This window comes from Zingiber officinale, chromosome 5A (genome assembly GCF_018446385.1).
Source record: "Zingiber officinale cultivar Zhangliang chromosome 5A, Zo_v1.1, whole genome shotgun sequence".
Taxonomy (NCBI): Eukaryota; Viridiplantae; Streptophyta; class Magnoliopsida; order Zingiberales; family Zingiberaceae; genus Zingiber; species Zingiber officinale.
The window spans coordinates 8,555,726-8,576,952 of NC_055994.1; the positions used below are offsets into that span (position 1 = coordinate 8,555,726).

The 21,227-nt window shown below is 35.5% G+C and overlaps 2 protein-coding genes across 2 annotated transcripts; one reads left to right on the forward strand and one right to left on the reverse strand.

The window, feature by feature from the left end:
• Positions 1–396: 396 nt before the first annotated feature.
• On the reverse strand, positions 397–2,503 carry LOC121979739 (ninja-family protein 3-like). Its single transcript, XM_042531728.1, has 2 exons — positions 1,291–2,503; positions 397–983 (listed from the first exon to the last, which is right to left on the reverse strand). The coding sequence occupies exons 1-2, from the start codon at positions 1,898–1,900 to the stop codon at positions 568–570; spliced, it is 1,026 nt and encodes a 341-aa protein (XP_042387662.1). The 5' UTR covers positions 1,901–2,503; the 3' UTR covers positions 397–567.
• An 11,367-nt stretch (positions 2,504–13,870) lies between these two features.
• LOC121979742 lies at positions 13,871–21,186 on the forward strand. The gene is made up of 2 exons (XM_042531731.1): positions 13,871–14,334; positions 20,926–21,186. Exon 1 carries the CDS (start codon positions 13,947–13,949, stop codon positions 14,325–14,327), a length of 381 nt encoding a protein of 126 aa, XP_042387665.1. The 5' UTR covers positions 13,871–13,946; the 3' UTR covers positions 14,328–14,334; positions 20,926–21,186.
• Positions 21,187–21,227: the final 41 nt, after the last annotated feature.

A 21,227-nucleotide genomic window follows, 5' to 3' on the forward strand; every position in this document is an offset into this window, starting at 1 on the left:
ACATTTATTACTTCAGTTCATGTTTATCTCTGATAGATGGATAGCCATGTTATCAATTTCATGATAGCATTGATACTTTTTTGAGACATTCTTTCCTTTTCAGATTAGTGTGTTGATTTTGTTCTCTTTGATGCTAGAAATTTAGATATGTTGCCACAGCTTCGACGACTTTGATAGCATCCAACACATGGTTCTTGGTTCTTGGCTAGAATCTGAATGCGCACCAAGTCTTTTTGATGCAATGCTTTATGCTTGCCAGAAACTGAACATGTTCTTCTAGGTTCTTGCTAGAGTATCAAGCCTCCTGTAAGTTTATCTTACGAACAGTTGATACAGTTCTTCAATTGTAGTTCTTGTTCTGCTGTTGAAAGCAACATATGTGCTGGAAGTTAGAGGTATCAGACTGAAGAACCATGCATCATTCCACATATGTAAACATTTCTGATGAAACAGTGTGCAATCCTTAAGCTTGCTCATGCCAACTTGCCAACAAAAGTTAACAGATCTCCTACACCTTGCTAAGATCAAGTTCACTGCTAAAAAGTAGAGAAAAATGAAAGCAATCGATCAGAGGATCGATGTCGGTGCCGGGTTCACCACAATGTGCCTGAGTGGATGAGCCACTTCGCCGCCACCGGCATGCTTGACGAACTCAGCAGGAGTGAAGAACCTGCCATGGCACACGCACACAATTCTCACTTCCTCCCCTTTCCTGTACTTGTACAAGAAACCTTCAATCCTCCGGCAATTAGGCCCTCCTCTGGTGGAAACACAGGGCATTTCCTTCATCATGTCCCTCTCTGCTTCCTTCGCGAACAGCTTGGCCCTCCGCGATTCATTCTCAGTGCCAGAGACAGCACGACTCGTGGTGGTCGGAGGAGGATCGATCGCCGGAGCACGATTCTTTTGCTGGGGGAAGAATGCTATTGCGGGGGATGCGCTCTTAGCCTCCGAGGAACTGTTTGATCCCAAGATGTTGAATCCTAACCAACAAATTACAAAACTCAGCAATGGCCATGAAGCTTTACAGCAATCAAGAAATATGCATGATAATAGAGAAATTGATTAGGTTATTTGATAGCAAAAAGAAGAAAAAACAGATTCAAGTTCATGGCTTCTTGAGATGATGATGATAAACAAGGTGGCATCGGTTAGAGTTCAACTAAATTCATTCCATCATGTCGATAATTTGGGAAGATATGGTGATATTTTAAGCACCTGTTAACCTCGAATTGATCGAACTCTAATGATAAATTCTCAAAATCTAATTATCTAGTGATCAATACGCACCTTGCTTCCCTCTGCAAGCGAGGTCGTAGACACCGGAATAGCTACTTCCCTGAGATTCAAAGGACGCTTGAGTCTCTGGTGCCGCGAAGCATTTGGATCCATCACGAACTCGAGCTCGGTCCCTCCTCGCCGGCGGCGTCGGCAGAAGAGAGGGAACGGCTCTGTTAGACCGAATTTGGCTAGCGTCCAGATCATCGTCCGCCAAAATGTCACCTTTTGGGTCTTCCTTGGAACTCGGAACGCTCTTTTCCGACCTCTTCCTCTTCGCCTCCGACCTCTTGAGGCTTTGCAACTCCTTCCGCTTCTTCTTCTCCTGGGCGTCCGCCGGCAACGAGAGAGTCCTCGCGAGAGGAGCCGCCGCCGCCGCCGCTGCAGCGGGAAAGTCGTTCCCGTGGGAAAATAAGGAGGAGAGAGAGTCAATCGAGGGGGACCGGAGGAAGCACCCATCTTTGGGCGCGGAGCACCCGCCCATGGACAGACCGAGGCTGAGCTCCACCTCCGATAGCGCTCCCTTGTTACCCTCCACCACTATCTCGCCGCCGCCGCTCCCGAACCGCTTCAAGAAATCTCTCGGATAGCACTGCATTCGATCCGATACCTTTTTCTCCATCACGAACCAACCACCGCCACCGCCTCCCGCTGTCTACGAGTTGCTCGATAAAATCAACGTCTCAATTCAAAGTTCAATCTTTGCTCGCGAGGAACACGAGAAATCTACCAAAGACGCCCTGAGATCGCCACCAGCCTACGACCGCGAATACATTCTCCAAGAATGACGCTGTACGATGTTAAGATTCAAATCACAACCCAACATTGTCCTCCCCGGCGCCACGTCCGTCCGAACAACATCGAGATCGGGAGACGACGACCGTCAGGAATTGAGATTTGACAGAGACGACGGAGAAGAGAGAGGAGGAAGGGGGGGCTCTTTTCGAGTGTCACGGGAAAAACGGATTCCCCAAACTGTCCCTGCGGGAAGACCGAGACTCCCTCCACGCGTCTCTCGTCGCACCACGCGTCCTTCCCTGGGCGCCGTGAGGCCGCGCGAAACCAGGCGCGACCCTCTCGCTGCCGGCGCGGCCGTGGCGCCCGTGGTCGTTGGCGTCGCCACCTGGTGGCCCCCCGACGCGCGTGATCTAGCTTTCCTTCCTCCCTCCGCTCGCCGTCCGACACGCGTCCCCGCCGCTCCTCGGTCTCCCCGCCCTTGGACGTCCCCTCCGCGCCTATATCCGCAAAACGTCCTGTTTACGTTTCTCGCTACGTGTCGACTCTCCTGCGGCTCTACGTACGTGTAATTCCGGGGGCCCCACGTGCCCTCGCCACCTGGTACCAGTTCGGCGCGGCTCTTTTTCGACTCCCTACTCTACCGCCTTACGATTAGCCACATCGCACGGGGCCCACCGAAAAAGAAACGGACCGTTCTCACTTGACCCCGGTCCGGAAACACTCCGCCACGTAGCTCGTCCTTTCTCGAGGAGATGGACACGTGGCGTGGAGAGAAGGATGGTTGATAAAGACGTGTCGCGATGGTTGTCGGGGACTTTTCGGGGACTGCGCAGAACTCGTAGGCCACCACGATGGCGACGTTAACTCATCGGATGGACACGTGTCGAGTAAATGACGCGCGTAGATGGTGGTGGCTGATTGCTCACCGATGGTTCGTGGACACGTGCCCTGTTAAGAATCTTCTCGATGATCCGTTTGGTACGTAATCCGTTGACTACTAATGCTTCGACTTCTCATGCAATTCTGCATCGCTCAGGGTTCCATCTGGATGTAACAGGCCGGCCTATGACAGGCGCCCGGTCCGTGGCGCCGCGGACCGGTCCATAGATCGGTAAATCTCTAATCCAATTATAAATTATTTAAAATAATGTTCCTTTTTATTTTTCATTTTAATATTAATAATTATAAATTATTTTAATTTATCAAAATTATTATAATTGTATCAAATTCATTTTTATATTATTATAAAATTTATTTAAAATTATTATAATGTGTAATATCGTCAATCCAAATTAATTAAGCGTACAAAATTATATATAATTTTAATAAAATTATTTTATATTATAATAATTTTATATATGGTATAATGATTTTAAATAAAATTATTACACGAGCAACATTTTAGAATAAAATTAATTGCTATATGTTATAAAAATTTTGATCAAAATTTTTATAATATTTAATAAAAAAAATAAAAGAACATCTTTTATTATCAGTTTCATTAAAAAAAATAGAAAATAAAATAAAAATACCATTCTTTTTATTTAGAATTATTTTTATTTCAATATTATTATAATAACCATAATTACTATATCATCTGATAATTATGGTCAATACCAATTATAAATTTAATTGATAATTATATTACATGCGTTATATCTATATGTACAGACTAACTACCTACATATTATAGGATGAAATTAGAAGATATTAAATCTAATATCTTAAAAAAAATTGAAGATCTTCTAGATATCACTATATAAAAAAATTGAATTGGTCTAAACTCTTCATTTGACAGATTTTTTTTTTCTAAATTTTAATTAGAGGTTAATTAATAATGATGAATAAGAGTATTTTCGCAACAAAATTAGCAACGAAGAAGTTATATCGTAAATTAGCAATAAATAATATTTTGTTGCAAAAATCATTGCCAATTAACAATGAAATTCGATATGCGTAGTAGAGTTTGCGACGAATTCCATATTCGTCACAAAGTTTGTGACAAATTCCATATTTGTTACAAATTTTACAATGAAAATGATATTCGTTGCAAACTCTATAACAAATTTAGAATTCGTTGCACAAGCTTGCAATAATATAGGCATTGTTGTAGCCAATTTTGTGACGATAATGAATTCGTTGCAAAATTTTAAAAAATAAAAATAAAAATAAATGAGTTCAAAATATGTTTTAGTCACATTTATTTTTTTAAAAAATAATTCAATTTACTAGCGATGAATGTATGAATTCATCGGAGAATTGAAAAAAAAAAAAATAAAAATAAAAAATTAAATGTGCCCAAAATCGGTTGAGAGATTTAGAGAGTTCGGAATGACATGAACCAAATTTTTATGTGTTTATCTAGTTCTCCTTATTTTATAAATGTCTTCAACCATTAATTGGAACCAATATATTGATATTAGTATTTTTGTTAACATAAGTTAGATTTTGTTAAAAAAAAAACTAATTTCAATATATTCAGACAAATTGATGTTTAAGAGCATTTATATGATCAGTAGAATTAAACGAACGCATATGAACTGGTTTCATGTCATTATGAGTTTCTCAATAAGTTTCAGACACATTTATTTTTTATTTTAATTTTTATTCATCCTGTAATGAATTTTGCGACTAATCCATGGATTCAACACAAAATTAAAATAAACGTGTCTAAAATTGGTTAAGGGACCAAGAGACATCAAAATGACATGAAACCAGTTCTTATATATTTGTCTAGTTCTCTTGATTATATAAATGTCTTTAAACATTAATTTGACTCAATATATTATATTGAGGTTACTAATTTTTTAACATTAAAATGACTCTAAATGTCTCTAAAACTTGTTGCTGGACCTAAAGAGCTCGGAGTGATACAAAACTAGTTCTTATATGTCAGCCTAATTCTTTTGATAATATAAATGCTCTCAAATATTAATTTGACATAATATATATTTTTTAATAGCTAAGATAAATAAATAGATTGTAAAATACTAAAAAAGTTATTGATTAAATATGTTATAGTTATTTTGATGTTAAAAAATCATTGTTCTTAATATATTGGGTCAAATTAATATTTGAGGGTATTTATATAATTAGGAGAACTAAATGAACATATGCAACTAGGTTTATATCATTTCGATCTCTCTAGATCTCTCAACTGGTTTCTGATACATTTATTTTTTATTTTATTTTTTTTCAATTCTGTGACTAATTCATGGATTCATCACAGAATTGGTGACGAAACCATAGATTTGTCGTAGACTAAATTAAAAATTACAAAAAAATAAATGTGACAAAAATCGGGAGATGGACGTAAAGAGCTTGGAATGACATGAAATCAGTTCTTATGCATTCGTCTTTTTCTCCTAATTATATAAATGCCCTCAAACATCAATTTGACCAAATATATTGAAATCAGTGATTTTTTTAACATGAATATGCTTAAAAAATCTAATTTATGTTAAAAAACTACTGATCTCAATATATTGATTCAAATTGATGTTTGAGAACATTTATATAATTAGAAGATTTAAATGAACACATAGATATTGATTTCATGTCATTCCGAGCTCTCTAGGTTACTCAACCGATTTTGTACATATTTATTTTTTTCAATTTTACGATGAATGCATGGATTTGTCGCATAATTGGCAACGAATAATTTTCATCACCAAACCCCTAAAAATTCACACTTATCTGATTCCCCTATTTCCCTATTCTTTTTCCCCTCGACGACGGTGACTTTGGCGATGATTCCACTCCTACGACGACAATCTTCGGCTAGTAAGCTCCCTCTCTCTCCCTTACCCTTTTCTCTCGTCTTTGACTGGCAGCTAGCCTTGACTGGCCATGGGCGGCTGCGACTGGCCTTGGTTGGTTGCGGGTGACCATGGCTAGCTGCGGCTGGCCTTAGCCTGTCGATTTTGGTCTTGCCTAGCCGCGGGCGGCTGCGGCTGGCCTTCGTAGTGTCTAGCCAAGGCTAGCCGCACCCGATAGCGGCTAGGCAAGGCCAAAACTAGAGCGGCTTGGCTGGCCTTCACTGGTCGCGACTGCCCTTGACCAGCCTTAGCTGCCCTTGGCAGGCCTTGCCTGGCCGTGCTTATTTGTATTTGTTATTATAATATCTCATTGTAATATTGTTTGTGCAAGGTCTTTATTTGACATGTTTGGAGAGACACTCGTGTTTGCTGGCCTTTGTTAGGTATACCTACACTTGTTTTAATAACAATAGCATTAGTGTACTATCTCATGCTATTGATTTTATTTGTTATATCTACTATCCATTTGTATGTAAGCTAAGTGCGTATTGACCATTAGTATACTATCTAATTTTTATGTGTAGTAGTTTTTATTAATGTTATGATAAATTGGAAAAAGATAAAATACAGAATGAAAGAAGTTGGATGTATAAAAACAATTTACCTGACTGTTGGAGTTTAACTAATGAGTTCATGACTGGGTTGATCTAATTTTTAAAATTTTGCATCTAGTAAAGTTGAGTACATAGATGATAATAAGATAAGATGTCTGTGTAGAAAGTGTCACAATTATAAATTTTTACACTGACAAAAAGTTTTAGAACATCTTTGTAGATTTAGTTTTACCTTGAATTACTATAATTAGATATGCCATGGTGAACCATTCATATCTGATGATGATTATGGATGAAACATACAAGTCTTTATTAGTGGTGATCAGAGTTATTATAATCAATTAAATATATATAAGAGGATCGTAATTAATACAGTGGGTCATATTTCATTCTCGAACTGCATAGTGCAAGTTCTAGTTGTCCTCTAATAGTTGAACAAATATTTACTACTTATACATCATCCTTGAAGGAGAAAGAAGTACTAGGTGTTGATGAAACATATCTCTAATTTTAGAAAGTGTTGAGTGTTGCAGATGAATCATTAGGGGTTGGTTATGACAGTTTCACTAAATTATCTCTTACCGCAAGACTATTGAATGTCAAGGCAGAGCATAATGTGCCACAAGATTATTTTAATGATTTTTTTTCAAGTTATTGGAGAGACATTGCCATGTGATCACATATTGCCTAATAATTTTTACAGTATAAAAAAACTTGTGAAAGAATTAGGTCTTTCGATGGAAAGAATTAATTTTACAAAGATGGTTATATGTTATATTGGGGAGAAAATGAAAATGCAGATGTTTGTAAATTCTATAATCAAGATAGGTACAGGAGTACCAGAAGAAGTCAATAGCGACATAGATCATACAGTCAGTTGTTTTATTTGTCTTTAATTCCTAGATTATAGGCTTTATGCATCTAAGATAACTGTTAAATACATGACTTGATATACAAATCATCAAACAGAAGAAGGGCTAATGTGTCATTCATCAGATGCACACACATGGAAAATTTTTGATAGAACATATCTGGAATTTACAAAGGAGACTCGAAATATTAGATTAGGTCTCTGTTGATGGATTTGCTCCATTTGCAATCAGGAAGAAATTATTCTTGTTGGCCTGCTTTCTTCACTTCGTATAATCTTCCACCTGAGATGTGCATGAAAACACCCTTTATGTGTTTAACATTAGTTGTGCCTGGTCCACAAAATCCGAAGAAGTTAATAAATATTTATATGCAACCACTGATTGCAGAGATGAAACAACTATAGGATGAAGGTTTTCCTATATACGATATTTATACTAATCAGATGTTTGTAATGAAAGTTGCTTTTCTTTGGACCATAAATGACTTTCCGACTTATGGTATGCTATCAGATTGGAGTATTGCTGAGATCTTAGGATGCCTAATATGTATGGAGAGATCAAAGTCAATTAAATTAAAACATAAAAAGAACCCGAGTTATTCTGATTGTCATACATAATTTTTACCACCAAATCATAATTTTAGAAAGAATAAAGTTGAATTAAATAAGAATAGAATTGAAAGAACACATCCATTGAGATTAACAGGTGAACATATTTAGTTTGTAGTGTTTAACTTTTCATCTGTTATTGAAGAGTCACATGGTACATCATATGAATATGGAAGCACACATAAATGAACTATTGTTGGAGCAATCTAGATGCCCTAGGTTTTGATGTTTGGACAAAGGTTTAAGTTTGGTTTATTGTTGTATTTGATATGCATTGTGAGTGTGCAGGATACAAGTACAATAAGGAAAGTCCAAGTGTGATCTTGGCAAATGAGGAAAGTTCAAGAATGAGTCTTGGCGGTGTCCAAGGTTAAGGACAAGAAGAAATTAACCAAAGACAATATGTCTAAGGTTAAGAATGTGAGTTGTGTAGGCCAAGTGTCACCCGAGGTGCACCGAAGTGGCCTAGCCATAGTCGATGAGTCACCAAGGGAGGTGACTAAGGTTAAGATTCCTAAGGTTAGGAAGATCCTTTGGGACCCATGGTAGATGGGTTATCAAATATACCAAGTGGTTAGGAGACGGACTTAAGTCTCTAACCTAGTGGGTTAGCACAATTGGGATGTGTTTCATGCATAAAAATATGACATTGGGGGTCACATTGCATAAAAATTAGTTTTTGATGTATAGATGTCATATAAACTCATGCTAGGGAAGTATTGTGATTTAGTATGGGCAGATACATCAAGAGAAAGCCAAAACTAGGACTTTAGGTCACTGTCAATTGAACTATTTAGCTAGTTTTAAATTTTATGCCAATCTTGGGATCTGTGATAAATATATTCATATATATATTTTTTCAAAGTAGACATGGATAAAATATACTTCTCCACAAAATTTGGGATTTTTTGGAGGTCAGTGGAATTTTTGGCGCATTTCTGAAAGTAAGTAAAAAAGACTGATTTTTACTAAAAAGAGTACCAGTCGACTGGTACAGTTACCAGTCGACTGGTAACAATGTTTTTGAGCACAGAATGTCTCTGTAAGCTCATTTTGATGAGGCCAGTCGACTGGTTCCGATACCAGTCGACTGGTAACAGTGTATTTCGAACACAGAAGGTTCTGTGAGTGGAAATTGAAGGGGGTAGTCGACTGGTACCTAGTTCAGTCGACTGATACCAGCCTAAAAGTGTTTTTCAATGTTGTTCTTGACCGTGTCAACTCATTTAAATGTATGAAATCCATGGGGGGTAAATACATGAGTTTAGGGTTAATTTGGATGACATGTTTTCAACAATTGGGATATTGTTGGAGCTCTTTTTGATGTATGGCTAAGGGGGAGAAGTTTAGGTTTAAGTGGGAAACCTATACACCTTTGTAAGAAATTCTAGCTCGAGGGGGAGCTTAGGTGAAGGGGGAGCGATTGTTTAGGCAAAGGGGGAGAAGTTTACCTTTGCGGGAAATCCTAGCTCAAGGGAGAGTTTAGGTGAAGGGGGAGCCTAAGGATTTAGGTTCCATTATTTATGCATGAATTGATTTGCATATTTATTTGCATAGGTATTGCATTTATGTTTCCCTAACTTAAACAGGTTGTCAAATATCAAAAAGGGGTAGATTGTTGGAGCAATCTAGATGTCCTAGATTTTGATGTTTGGGCAAAGGTTTAAGTTATGTTTATTGTTGTATTTGATATGCATTGTGAGTGTGCAGGATACAAGTACAATAAGGAAAGTCCAAGTGTGATCTTGGCAAATGAGGAAAGTCCAAGAATGAGTCTTGGCGGTGTAAGTCTAAGCATGTAGTCTTGGCAACATAAGTCCAAGTGTGACTTGGCAATGGATGAAGTCCCGGAGGTGAGGAGCCTCTTGGCAAAGGAAGACCCGACAATATAGACAAGGCCGAAGGAAGCTCCAGAAGGCAAGACGTGAAGGATGGGGAGACATCTGAGGGACGCGAGGCTGATAGAGGAGGCTAGGTCTAGGTTGGTCGGGTGAGGACGAGTGCTGAGTGATTGTACTCAGGGTAAAATTCTATGTGTTCTAGGATTTACTGTAGCAGTACTGTAGCGATATTGAATCAGCACTGTAGCGACACTGTAGCAGTACTGTTGCAAAAATGTAGCAGTCAACTGGTACACTGTAGCAGTCAACTAGTAGCCGAACGTTGGGTAACGGTCGGCTTCACTTAAAGGACCAGTCGACTGATAGCGGAAAAATAGCTTAGTGTTTTCCGGGAAAACAGCGCTATTTAATAGAGCTCGAGATGTTTGGGCATGGTTGACGAAATAGACTTGGTTAAAGCCTATTAGAGTCTCCCAAGCCTTCGTGTGATCGGTGTGCTTGTATTCAAGTGTTTGTGGCGAGGTTTCTCCACCGATAAGGAGCTTGAGCTAGCTGGAGGTTTTCCGGGGAGTCATCCACCGACGGATCGGGATCGTCCACCTTACGGACAGTCGTGGAGTAGGAGCTTTATCTCCGAACTACGTTAAATCAACGTGTTAGGTTTGCTTTCTCTTGTTAGTATTTGTTTTTATATTTCCGCTGTGCACTAACATTATAGGAAGCGATCGATTTGGGTGAGACGCTATTCACCCCCTTCTAGCGGGCGTCAAGGTTCCAACACTAAACAGAGTATATTTTGGGATATACCATATTAGTTTAGTCATTTGATTCATTATAATCTCAATATAATGCATATTAAGGAAAATATTTTTGATAATATGATAAATACAACGATGGATATCAATAGAAAAACCAAAGATAATATGAATGCAAGAAAAGATATGTGACTCCTTTATAAAAGATCCACTCTTGATGTCGATAAAAGTAGTAGGGGACCAAAGCCAATGACGATTTATACATTGAATAAGGATTAGAGACGTGTTGTTTGTGAATAGTTAAAATCATTGAAACTTCTAGATGGTTATGTCTGTAATCTCGAAAGATGTGTCCATGTGAAGGAATGCAAATTGATTGATTTGAAAAGTCATGACTGCTATATAATCATGCAAAAGCTCATTTCTATTGCTTTAAAGGAACTTTAACTAAATTTTATATGGGGTGCCATTACTGAGTTAAATATTTTCCTACATTATATTTGCTCAATAGTTTAAAGATATTCACACATGGAGATGTTAGAGAGAGACATTCTAATCATTTTATGTAATTTGGAAAGAATATTTCTACCCTCATTTTTTAATTCCATGAAATATCTTTTGGCTCACTTATCATATGAGGCCTAAGTTGGAGGACCTATCTATTTTCCATGGATGTATTCATTTGAAAGGAAAAATTTGCATCTTTGATACTTTGACAATCTGAATGAAGTTACTAATTTTGTTATATATTAATATCTAATACAATTTGTTTTATTATCATCAGATTCCTTTATCATTTGAAGCAAAAAAAATAATAATAATAAGGCATGAGTTGAACCTTCTATTGTTAATGCATATATTATGGAGAAAGTAACAACTTTTGTATCATATTATTTTGAACCTTATGTTCAGAGCAAAAAGGTGAAGAGCAGGAAGAAATGATGAGAGTTCTATTGATCCTAAGTTGAACTCATTTTCAATTTTAACTATCTTAGTTGACTAAGTAGACCATGTAAACAGAGATACTTAATTGGTCAAGAATGGCGGCCAACGTAGACATATATTTTACTAAATTATCTAGAAATATCATAATATTACGAGTTAGTACATAATTTTTTATTTTTTTATTATTTCTTATGTCGTAAATTGTTTGTTTTATAATTTATTTTTTTATAGTATAATTTTCCAAAACCTATATCCTGAATTGTCAACACAAGAGTTTGATCGCTTATGTGAAGAAAAATTTGTACCATGGTTCAAATCCTATGTAAGTAGACAATCTAAATTTGGTTTACACATATGCATACTTTTAACAATTGACGAAGTTGACTTTAGGTTCATGATAATGAAGCTCACCTTGACAGTATTTGTTAATTCATCTGTCATGGGGTCTAAAAGATTTCTTACGCACTTAGCCAACATATTTAATAAATAGATATAATTATTAAGAAAGGTTACGAAGGGATCAAGAAAGGTTACGAAGGGATTAAGAAATTAGAGATTTATGCCGGCAACAAAACTTTATAATGCAATATTTTCAATTGAGCTCTGCCCCAAGTAAGATTCCTCTCCCAGTGATGATGGTGGCGATGACGATGACGACGATGATAATGGTAATGATGGTTCTTCATGACTTTATTTATATATGAATGTTATTTGTCTCATAATTAATATTTTTAAATATTAATTATTTTATTGTGAACTTTTTATTTTTTTATTTTTATATTTTTATATTTTTAATTAATATTGTTAATTTATTTTAAACGGGTTAGTAAATATTAAGTTTTATGTTAGTTTATAAGATTATTTTTATTTTTTATAAATAATTCTTTTTGTTTGTTTGTTTTTATTCAGGAAAAGAAGAATAACGGAAGGAGAAAAAAATATTTGTCATGGAAGAAGAAGATGATTTGGTGATGTAACCTATTGAATTGTATGGATTTGATTGACTTGTTTGCATGAATTTGATTTGGATTTGATATGTAAGATGTTTGTTTGTATGGATTTGATTTGTAACCTATTGACTTGTTTATTTGGTTTTATTTTAACAATTTTTGACTTGTATGATTGTAGATTTGGTTTAAAATATAAATAGGATGTGCATGTTATGAAATAGGATGTGTTGTTAAATAGAATGTCTTGGATGTATATGTTAAATATGATGTGTTATATAAACTGGTTTAGAAATAGTTGATATATTATATTAACATGATAAAATGGAGAAATGGCCAAGTTCTAGTCAAAATTTTAGTATTTTAGGACGAATTTGGCGATAAATTATTTTCATTGCCAAATTATCGTAAATTATTATGTATCACAAATCTGTGACGAATCCGTTTTTCATAGCTGAATTGGTGATGAATCTATGAATTCGTCGCCAAATTTGTGGCTAAAACATAATTCATCGTAGATTTGACAAATTAGCAGATTGACGATGAATCTATATTCCTTGCAAATATGTGACAAAAATAGTATTCATCGCCAAATCTGGGGCACACTGGGGATTCGTTGCAAACCATATTTGGCAACGAATACTATTTTGTCACTAAATATGGGACGAAAACCAGATTAGTCGTCAAATTTGGGACGAAAATAGAATTTCGTCGCATGATGAATTTTGTTTTTGTTGCAAAATTACAACGAATTTTATCACAAAAATATAATTCATCACAAATTTTACGACAAATTAACATATTTTCATTGCAGAATTTGACCACGCCTTATTTTCAAAGAAAAATTTTCCATCTCAAAATTCATCACAAAATTAGTTCCAAAAAATCTTTTTTTAGTGACACATCTCTAGGCAACCTATGTGCACATACTGTTATTTTTTTTTAAAAAAAAAATCATTTTCGTATACCTAAATATTAAATCCTAGAAAAATATAATACTATTTTTTTTAGCATAAATCCTAAACCTTAAATTCTAAAAAATAATTAAAAATTAGATACTCACGGATTGTCCATAAATGATTATGTAGGGTAACAAATATAATTTTGTTAACTTGTACATCCATTTATGGACAACATGTGTACTTGGTGCTAATTTAATTAAAAAAAAATTCACTTGCTTTTGTCTAAATACTAAACTCTAAAAAAATATAATACTATTTATTTAGTCTAAATATTAAATCCTAAAAAAATTTAATAAATTAGATGCCCATGAAATATCCATAGAGTCCTAAAATTTAGAATAGTGTGAGCGGAATCATTTATTAGGAGTTTGTTCAATTAAACTGAATTATTCATTGGAATTGAAAAGTTTAGTTAATTTAGAAATTCTATTTTTTTTTAATATTGATTAATTTGGATAATTTACATCATTTGGATTTTAAAATTTTAAATTCGATTAAATTGATTAAAAAAATCGATTATAGGCCAGGGTGTGAATAAATGACCTTGCATAACCCTAACCCTTCTAAATTTTAACAACAAGCGTTTTTTCCTTGCTCCGAATTCCCAATCCCTAGATCTCGCCCAACAATGGCGTCTTTCGTCAAGTCTGCGTTGCAGTCGTTGCGGAAGTATATCAAGAAGCCATGGGAGATCACAGGTCCTTGCGCCGACCCCGAGTATCGGTCAGCCATTCCCATGGCCATGGAGTACCGCCCCTTCAGTCCGGCCACCCCGCCGGCGAAGGTCTGCATCCCCACCTCCGAGCCCGAGACCGTCTTCGACATCAAATACTACACTCGTGATAGACGCCGCAACCGCCCTCCCGTTCGACGAACCGTCCTCAGGAAGGCTGACGTCGAGCGGATCATGGCAGCCAAGACCTTCGGCTCTGATGATTTCCCCAAAGTGTACCTTACTAAGACGATCGAAGAGGACCAAAACACCCACGGTGGTGGCTATCAGAAGTAAAAAAAAGGTTTGATTTCCGCACTCGATTCTTTTCATCTCCTTTCCTGTCGCGATTGTGGTTTCTCTATCCTTCCGTGGTTTGAAATTATGGATGAATTATATATTCGTTTATCTATAATCAGTCTGATAATATATGTATTTTTTTTCTCTCCGAATAGTGGTTCCTCAATAAGGATTCTTTGTTTCCCATCTGCTATGTTTTTCGAGATTGGCCCGATATTGCCTTTCCTTGAACTTAATAAATGGATATATTTGACCTTTCCAGGTAGTTTTTCACATATCCTGAAACCTCCAATTTTTCTCTTTTTCTTTTCAGCATGAGACCTCTAAGCTATTTTTTGTTCAGCCCATTTTGATTAACTCTACGAGTCTTTTGGTGTCATGTGTATTACACTTACCTGGTATCCCGTCTTACGTCCGTGTGCGTTTGGTCATTTTGCAATTCATTGGTTGCTGGAATAGGAGTTGGGGAATGATGATGATACAAATATGTTTTTTCTATAGGTGACTAGATATGAATTTACCTTTGAAATCATCTGGAAATTTAGCAACCTATGATCTTTTCAGCTAAGATAATAGAACATAAATATTCTTGTATCGCCCAATCATATCAAAATAAATCACCTAAGTGAATTTTATTTGTAGATGTTATTGTGCTAATTGGTGAGTGTACTTTGATTGACTTGGAAACTTGAATTGTGGAGAAAAATTTAGAAACCCGAAATTTTAACTTAAGAAAAACTAAGACTATATATATGAAATATAATTTCAAGAATAACAAAAAAAAAAGAGGAAATTGTTTAGACATATGAACATAAAATTCTTGTAAGTAAGAATTGTAGATATATTGAGGCTATTATTCAACAAGAATGAGACATGGATAAAGATATCATTAAGATAAAGAATGTAGAATTCAAATGGAGAGTAGCTTCTGTAGTCTCGTTGGATCCTGATGTGCCTCTTATGCTAAAAGGAAAATATGAGGTATGATCCTCATACTTTAAAGGTTGGAGTATTGGGCCATTAAGAGATAATACGTGCAAGTTAATGTAACAGAGATGCAAAAGCTAAGATAGATGTGTGAAGTTTCTGTAAAGAATAAATAAAAAGCAAGGAAAATTGGACATATATTACTTGGATCATATTCACAATTTATTTCGATACTATAACTAAAATAATGTTTGCAGCTGCAACCAATAATAAAATGAGAGGAAATATTCAAAGACAACAGATAGAGTTTATAGGTAGAAGAGTTGAATCAATTATAAAATAAGTACAAGATAAAAGGAGATTGAAGAAAAAGTAGTTAATTTATTTAAAAAATAATTTAATCGATTTGATATTACGAGAGATAAAGCTTTGCATGAGTGTAATTGTGGAATAAAATTCATGTAGCTAGCCACAAATAGTTGGGACAAACAAGTGTGATCTTATATTAGCCCTTGCTCAAGTCTTATTAGTTGGAAACATAATTACTTTTTAGAGGAATCTCATAAAATATAAGATAACATACCATAACAACAACCAAGTCTTATCCCATTAGGTGGAGTTGGCTATATGAATCCTTCTACATCATTAAGCTCTATTCGCTATTATATCATCATTTATATTTGAATAAATTTTTATTTTATTTTATTATTGCTAACCAAGTTTTTTTTTACTCTTTCTTATTGATGTGCATATTTGTTTTAGTTTCATATCGTCTAATTTGAGTATTTATTGGTCGTCTAAGTACATGTCCATAACTTCTTAAACGTGTCTTTTGAAATTTTCCCTCAATAGATACAACTCTGACTCTCTCTAATGTTCTCATTTTTATTTTGTGTATCCTTGTATGTCCACACATTCACCTTGACATCCTCATCTTTACAACACTCATCTTTTGCTCATGTGCTTAAGTCATAGCGTAACATTCAGTGTTATATGACATAGCAAGTCTAACCATTATTTTGTAGAGCTTCTCTTTAAGTTTTAGAGGTACTTGACAATCACATAAAACACCTGACACACTCCTCCATTTCAACTTGCTTGTACTTTATGTAAGATATCTCTCCTAATCCCTCTATCGTTTTGCAAAAATGATCCTAAATACTTAAAGCTCTCAGTTCTAGACAATTCGTCATCTCCTATCTTAACAATTGTCTCATTACATCTAATATTGTTAAACTTAAATTTCATTTATTTTATCTTTATTCTGCTAAGCCTAAAACCTTTTACTTTTAGTGTTTTTTGCGAAGATTCTAATTTAGCATTTACTCCTTGCAAAATTGAGATCCAAATCGCAGGATCATATGATTCTATGATCTTGAAACACAAAATCGATCCAAGGTCGTTCAAGATTGTCTTTTGTGGTAGAATCATGGTAGGATTGTTAGAATCATATAGGATCGGTAGAATCATGTCGATTTCACGATCCAGTGATCTTGCACACTTTTTGGGTTAGGACTTGTTTTGTAAGCTTTAAACTAGGTTGTGACTCCTTTTTCCCCCAAAGACCCAGCCCAACCCAAAATTTTATTAGGTCTTTTTTTCATTGAGTTCATTCCATTCCGCAATAGCCATGGGCCAACGATCGTTTATCTTCTCATCCCGCAACCGCCAATATTGACGTCACCGACCCTCGTACGGTCGAGGCTGCGACTGGAGGCAAGAGGGACTCGACCGATGTCGTCGTGGATTTTTCGCCAGGAGGCTCGATAGCTATGCTAGAACTATAGCAGCAGATGCCCACAATGCCGAATCCATCCTCTAGTGGCCTCCGGCTTCGTAGATCCTTAAGCATATCGATGAAGGTGGTACTTTTAGGGTTTCTATTTGTTTTGTGCTAGTTATTGATTATTCTTCAATTTGGTAATCCACATTTTGATGAGGTTCTTGCAATTTCAAGAAACTTTGTCATGATAGAGGCATTACAAGCAATTAGATTTCTCTTTTTTTAAATATATATTTAGAGAAGATAAAGTTGTTGCTTTGTGACCAAAAGTCACGGGTTCGAATTTTGGAAGCAGCCTCTTGTAAAAAATAGGGTAAGGTTGTGTACAATGGATCCTTCCTCGGGACCCCGCATTGCGGGAGCTTCGTGCACCGGCCTGCCTTTTTTTATATATATTTAGAGAAGATAAAATGACCCTCTTCATTTTCTATATGAATTATTAATCATAAAATTTTTAGGGATTTTGATAGGATCATATATTTCTACAATTCTAATTCAATCTTGACCTAAAATTGATCCTGGGTAGGATCACGATTCTACATACTACTCTCATCTACCAAAACGATATGATCTGCAAATAACATGCATTAATGTGTCTTGAATGCGTCCATGTTCATAAAGGGCGCCTGGTGCACGAAGCTCCCACCATACAGGGTCCCGGGGAAGGATCCATTGTACGTAGCCTTATCTTACTTTTTGCAAGAGATTGTTTCTAGGATTCAAACTCGTGACCTTTAGGTCACAAAGCAACAACTTTACCGTTGCGCCAAGGCTCTTTTACGTTCATGGTTAGGTTAAAAAGATAGAGATTTAGAGTTGATCTTTGATATAATCCTATCTTTATTGGAAAAGCTTCTTTACTGGTCGTTACATCTCATACATTACATATTCTTAATTAGTTCAATATATGTTACACTAACATCTCTCTTTTCTAGAATTCTCTATATACTCTATCATAAGATTTTTCTAAGTCAAATGAATACCATATGTAGATCTTGCTTTTGCTCCCAATACTTTTCGATTAGTTGTCTGAGAAGATGTATAACTTCTATCATCGATCTTCTAGGTATAAACTAAAATTGATTTTTGGTTATCTTAATCTCCTTAGTTAATCTTTTTTATATTACTCTTTGCTAAAGTTTCATGGTATGACTCATTAATTTAATACACTTATAGTTTGTACAGTTTTGTACGTCTCTCTTGTTTTTTATATAAGGGAACTAGAGTACTTATCCTCCATTGATTAGATATTTTTTATTTTTAATATCATGTTAAATAATTTTGTAAGTCACAATACCTTATTTCCCTAAAACATAATACAAGAATATTTAGGAACGTAGTTGTTAGACTCATATGATTCCGGATTTATCAAAAACAATTGCGATGATATATTTTGATACAATATGATTCAATACAAATACTATTTTATACAATGTTTTGCTTCAAACAATTAAAATAATTCCAACTTACCAAGGCATTAAATTAAATTCAATAGATGGATTTTAATTTTATGTTATATGCTAGAAGAATAGAGGTCGAAGAGAGTGGAATCTCAAATTCAATGATGACATATAAGTAGAAAACATCTTGTCATGTGGTGACATAGGATTGATGATTGGCTAAGATGGTTTTGACACCTAAATCTAACAATGATTAGTGAATAGCTCCATGAGGTTCCAGACTTGTGAGTGCTTTCTTCAACTCATAGACAGTCACAAATAGCTTTGATCGAGTGAGGAAGAAACATCTAGAATAATTTCTCTAGGTGTGTAGCTATTCTTCTTTCTTCATTATTTAATTTGCCACTGACACCAAAGTTTGTCAGTCTGGCATGGAACCAAATCTGTCTTGTCTCTTCGACCACCAAAACTCTGCAAAATGACTTTAATCCTTGGTTTAGATTTACTTGGAACAAAAAATCAAATTAAGATACCATAAGAAATTTGTAGCTTGGAAGTGTAATAATTGAATTAAGAAATACAATCTAAGCTTCAAAAAAAACATCAAAGTACACAAATGAGATGACATATGGCAAATGCAATAAGTTACTATAATTGGTTTAAATGACATAAATCGACACAAATTATGATTCCTCTATTAAATCATAAATTGTCAAGAGATTTCTCTAATGCAATGCACATCATGGATTGATAAAGAACTGGTGTTTCATGTCATTACATTTCAGAAATAATTGATTGATGCCAGATCACACTCCATTTTTTTTTAAAAATAATAAATTCATTTATAGTTATTCAAATAACCTTAATTAAGCATTGGTTAACCAGATTTGTTTAAATTAATTATAGGAAAAGGAAAGCTAGCTAACTCAATTGGCTTCCAAATTGCCAATCCACAGATTCTGTCTTCATTAGAATGCATTTAATCTTTGTTATATACTCATATTTGAATTGGATTATAAGAATGATTCTCTTGCTCATTTACTTTCTATATTGGCATCATTGATAATTGCCCTGTTAATTTTTTTTGCTGTTTGGTTAGCAAAATTGTTTACTACTATATGCTTTATGCTAGCGTGAGATTTCAACTGTAGAAGCTGCATACTCACAACCAAGGTTGTGGGCTTGCTAGTAGAAAAATGGGTGACAATCAATGATAGTTTGAATTGTTAACTGCACAAATATCATTAAAAAATTGCACGATAGTGATACATGTCAGATATTCCCCTTTTGTCGCGCCAGCTTACTCACCGAACATTGTTTAAACGATATAGTTGAGATAACTAAGGTTATATCCATAATTCCATATTATTAAAAAATTGCATGATAGTGATACATGTCAGAATTTCCCCTTTTGGCGCGCCAGCTTACTCACAGAACATCGTTTAAATGATAGTTGAGATAACTAAGGTTATATCCATAATTCCATATTATAGAGATATTATTTGTACAAAGAAGAACAAGTGATGACTGATATTAATTATCTCAGGTGCCATGATATCATCTTTTCGTGACAGGGATTAGATCCAATATGCTCAACCCAGGATGACCAATGAAATGACGTAGGCTAAACATTTTTATCTTAAATTTTACATCTCAAAGAGAACTTATTAATGGTTTAATGATACAAATTGTTTTTGTGACGAATTCTATATAATCTGATAATAAAAAGTTGATCCCTCTACAGGAGGTGCCACGAATATCCATATGGCTCAAAAGGCAGTGTAATCTCTTCAGATATTCTATTAGAATCATAGATAACAAGGAAGAGATGTAATTTACATTAAACTGTCTTGTTTGACGTCTCTTGACCGAAAAAAGAAGGCCAAAATGGGAGAGTAGGCTTTGCTGATACAATCCTGACCATTATTGTTTTTACTTAGCATCCATAGCATGTTTAGCATGAATCAGCATTGTTATGTGAAGTTTTGTTTTATGGGTGATAATCCATGCCTACCTGTCACAAGTTCCATGCAAGAATTTTCTCTGGAATAGGGATAGATATTTACCATGTGATTTACTGAGAAAGATGCGGAGACCTGCCAAAAGTGAGTAGTTTAATCCTTTGTAACTGAAGTTAGTACCTCCCTGAGTTTGAATTCTTCTGTTGTATGAGCTATTATGTCAAGTTCCTCTTGTATTAAAAAAAAAACAGATGCTGTTTTGGTCAGCACAAGCGAAATATCTTGTTCCATCAGCTAACCGACACTTGTATAGTACTGAATAGGCGATTGTGACAGTCCTGTTCAAGACTGACATGTTACTTGTCCTGCCTAGTCCTGTAGTGACCTTGACAACCCACTAACCTGAGTAGTTAATACATGGTGTTAAAGTGATTTGAGCAGTTGATTTATTACCTTTCAATATTCGAAGTAATTAGATAGACCCACATTCTTTTTTTGCTTGATGCTTCTCATCTTCCTTGCAGGTTTCAAGTCGTTGGGCTCGGTCTTTGTGGTCTCCATTTCTTTTGCTGGATTGAACTATGGAAAGGTGTTGCCCCACCTCTATGTTTTCTTCCTTCATAGAACTGATATTGTCATATTGTCGACTGAAGCTTCCTCAGATAAGATTATCTGAGAAATGCCTAGTTGCTCTATTGCCCTGCTGTCTTTCTGGATGTTGCTCGCCCTGTACCTGCAGGCCAATACTTGAATAATGTGACCATAATCATTGGCTTTTGTTTCCACTGCCGTTTTAATGCATTTCTCCCTCAGCTGCGACGGTGCA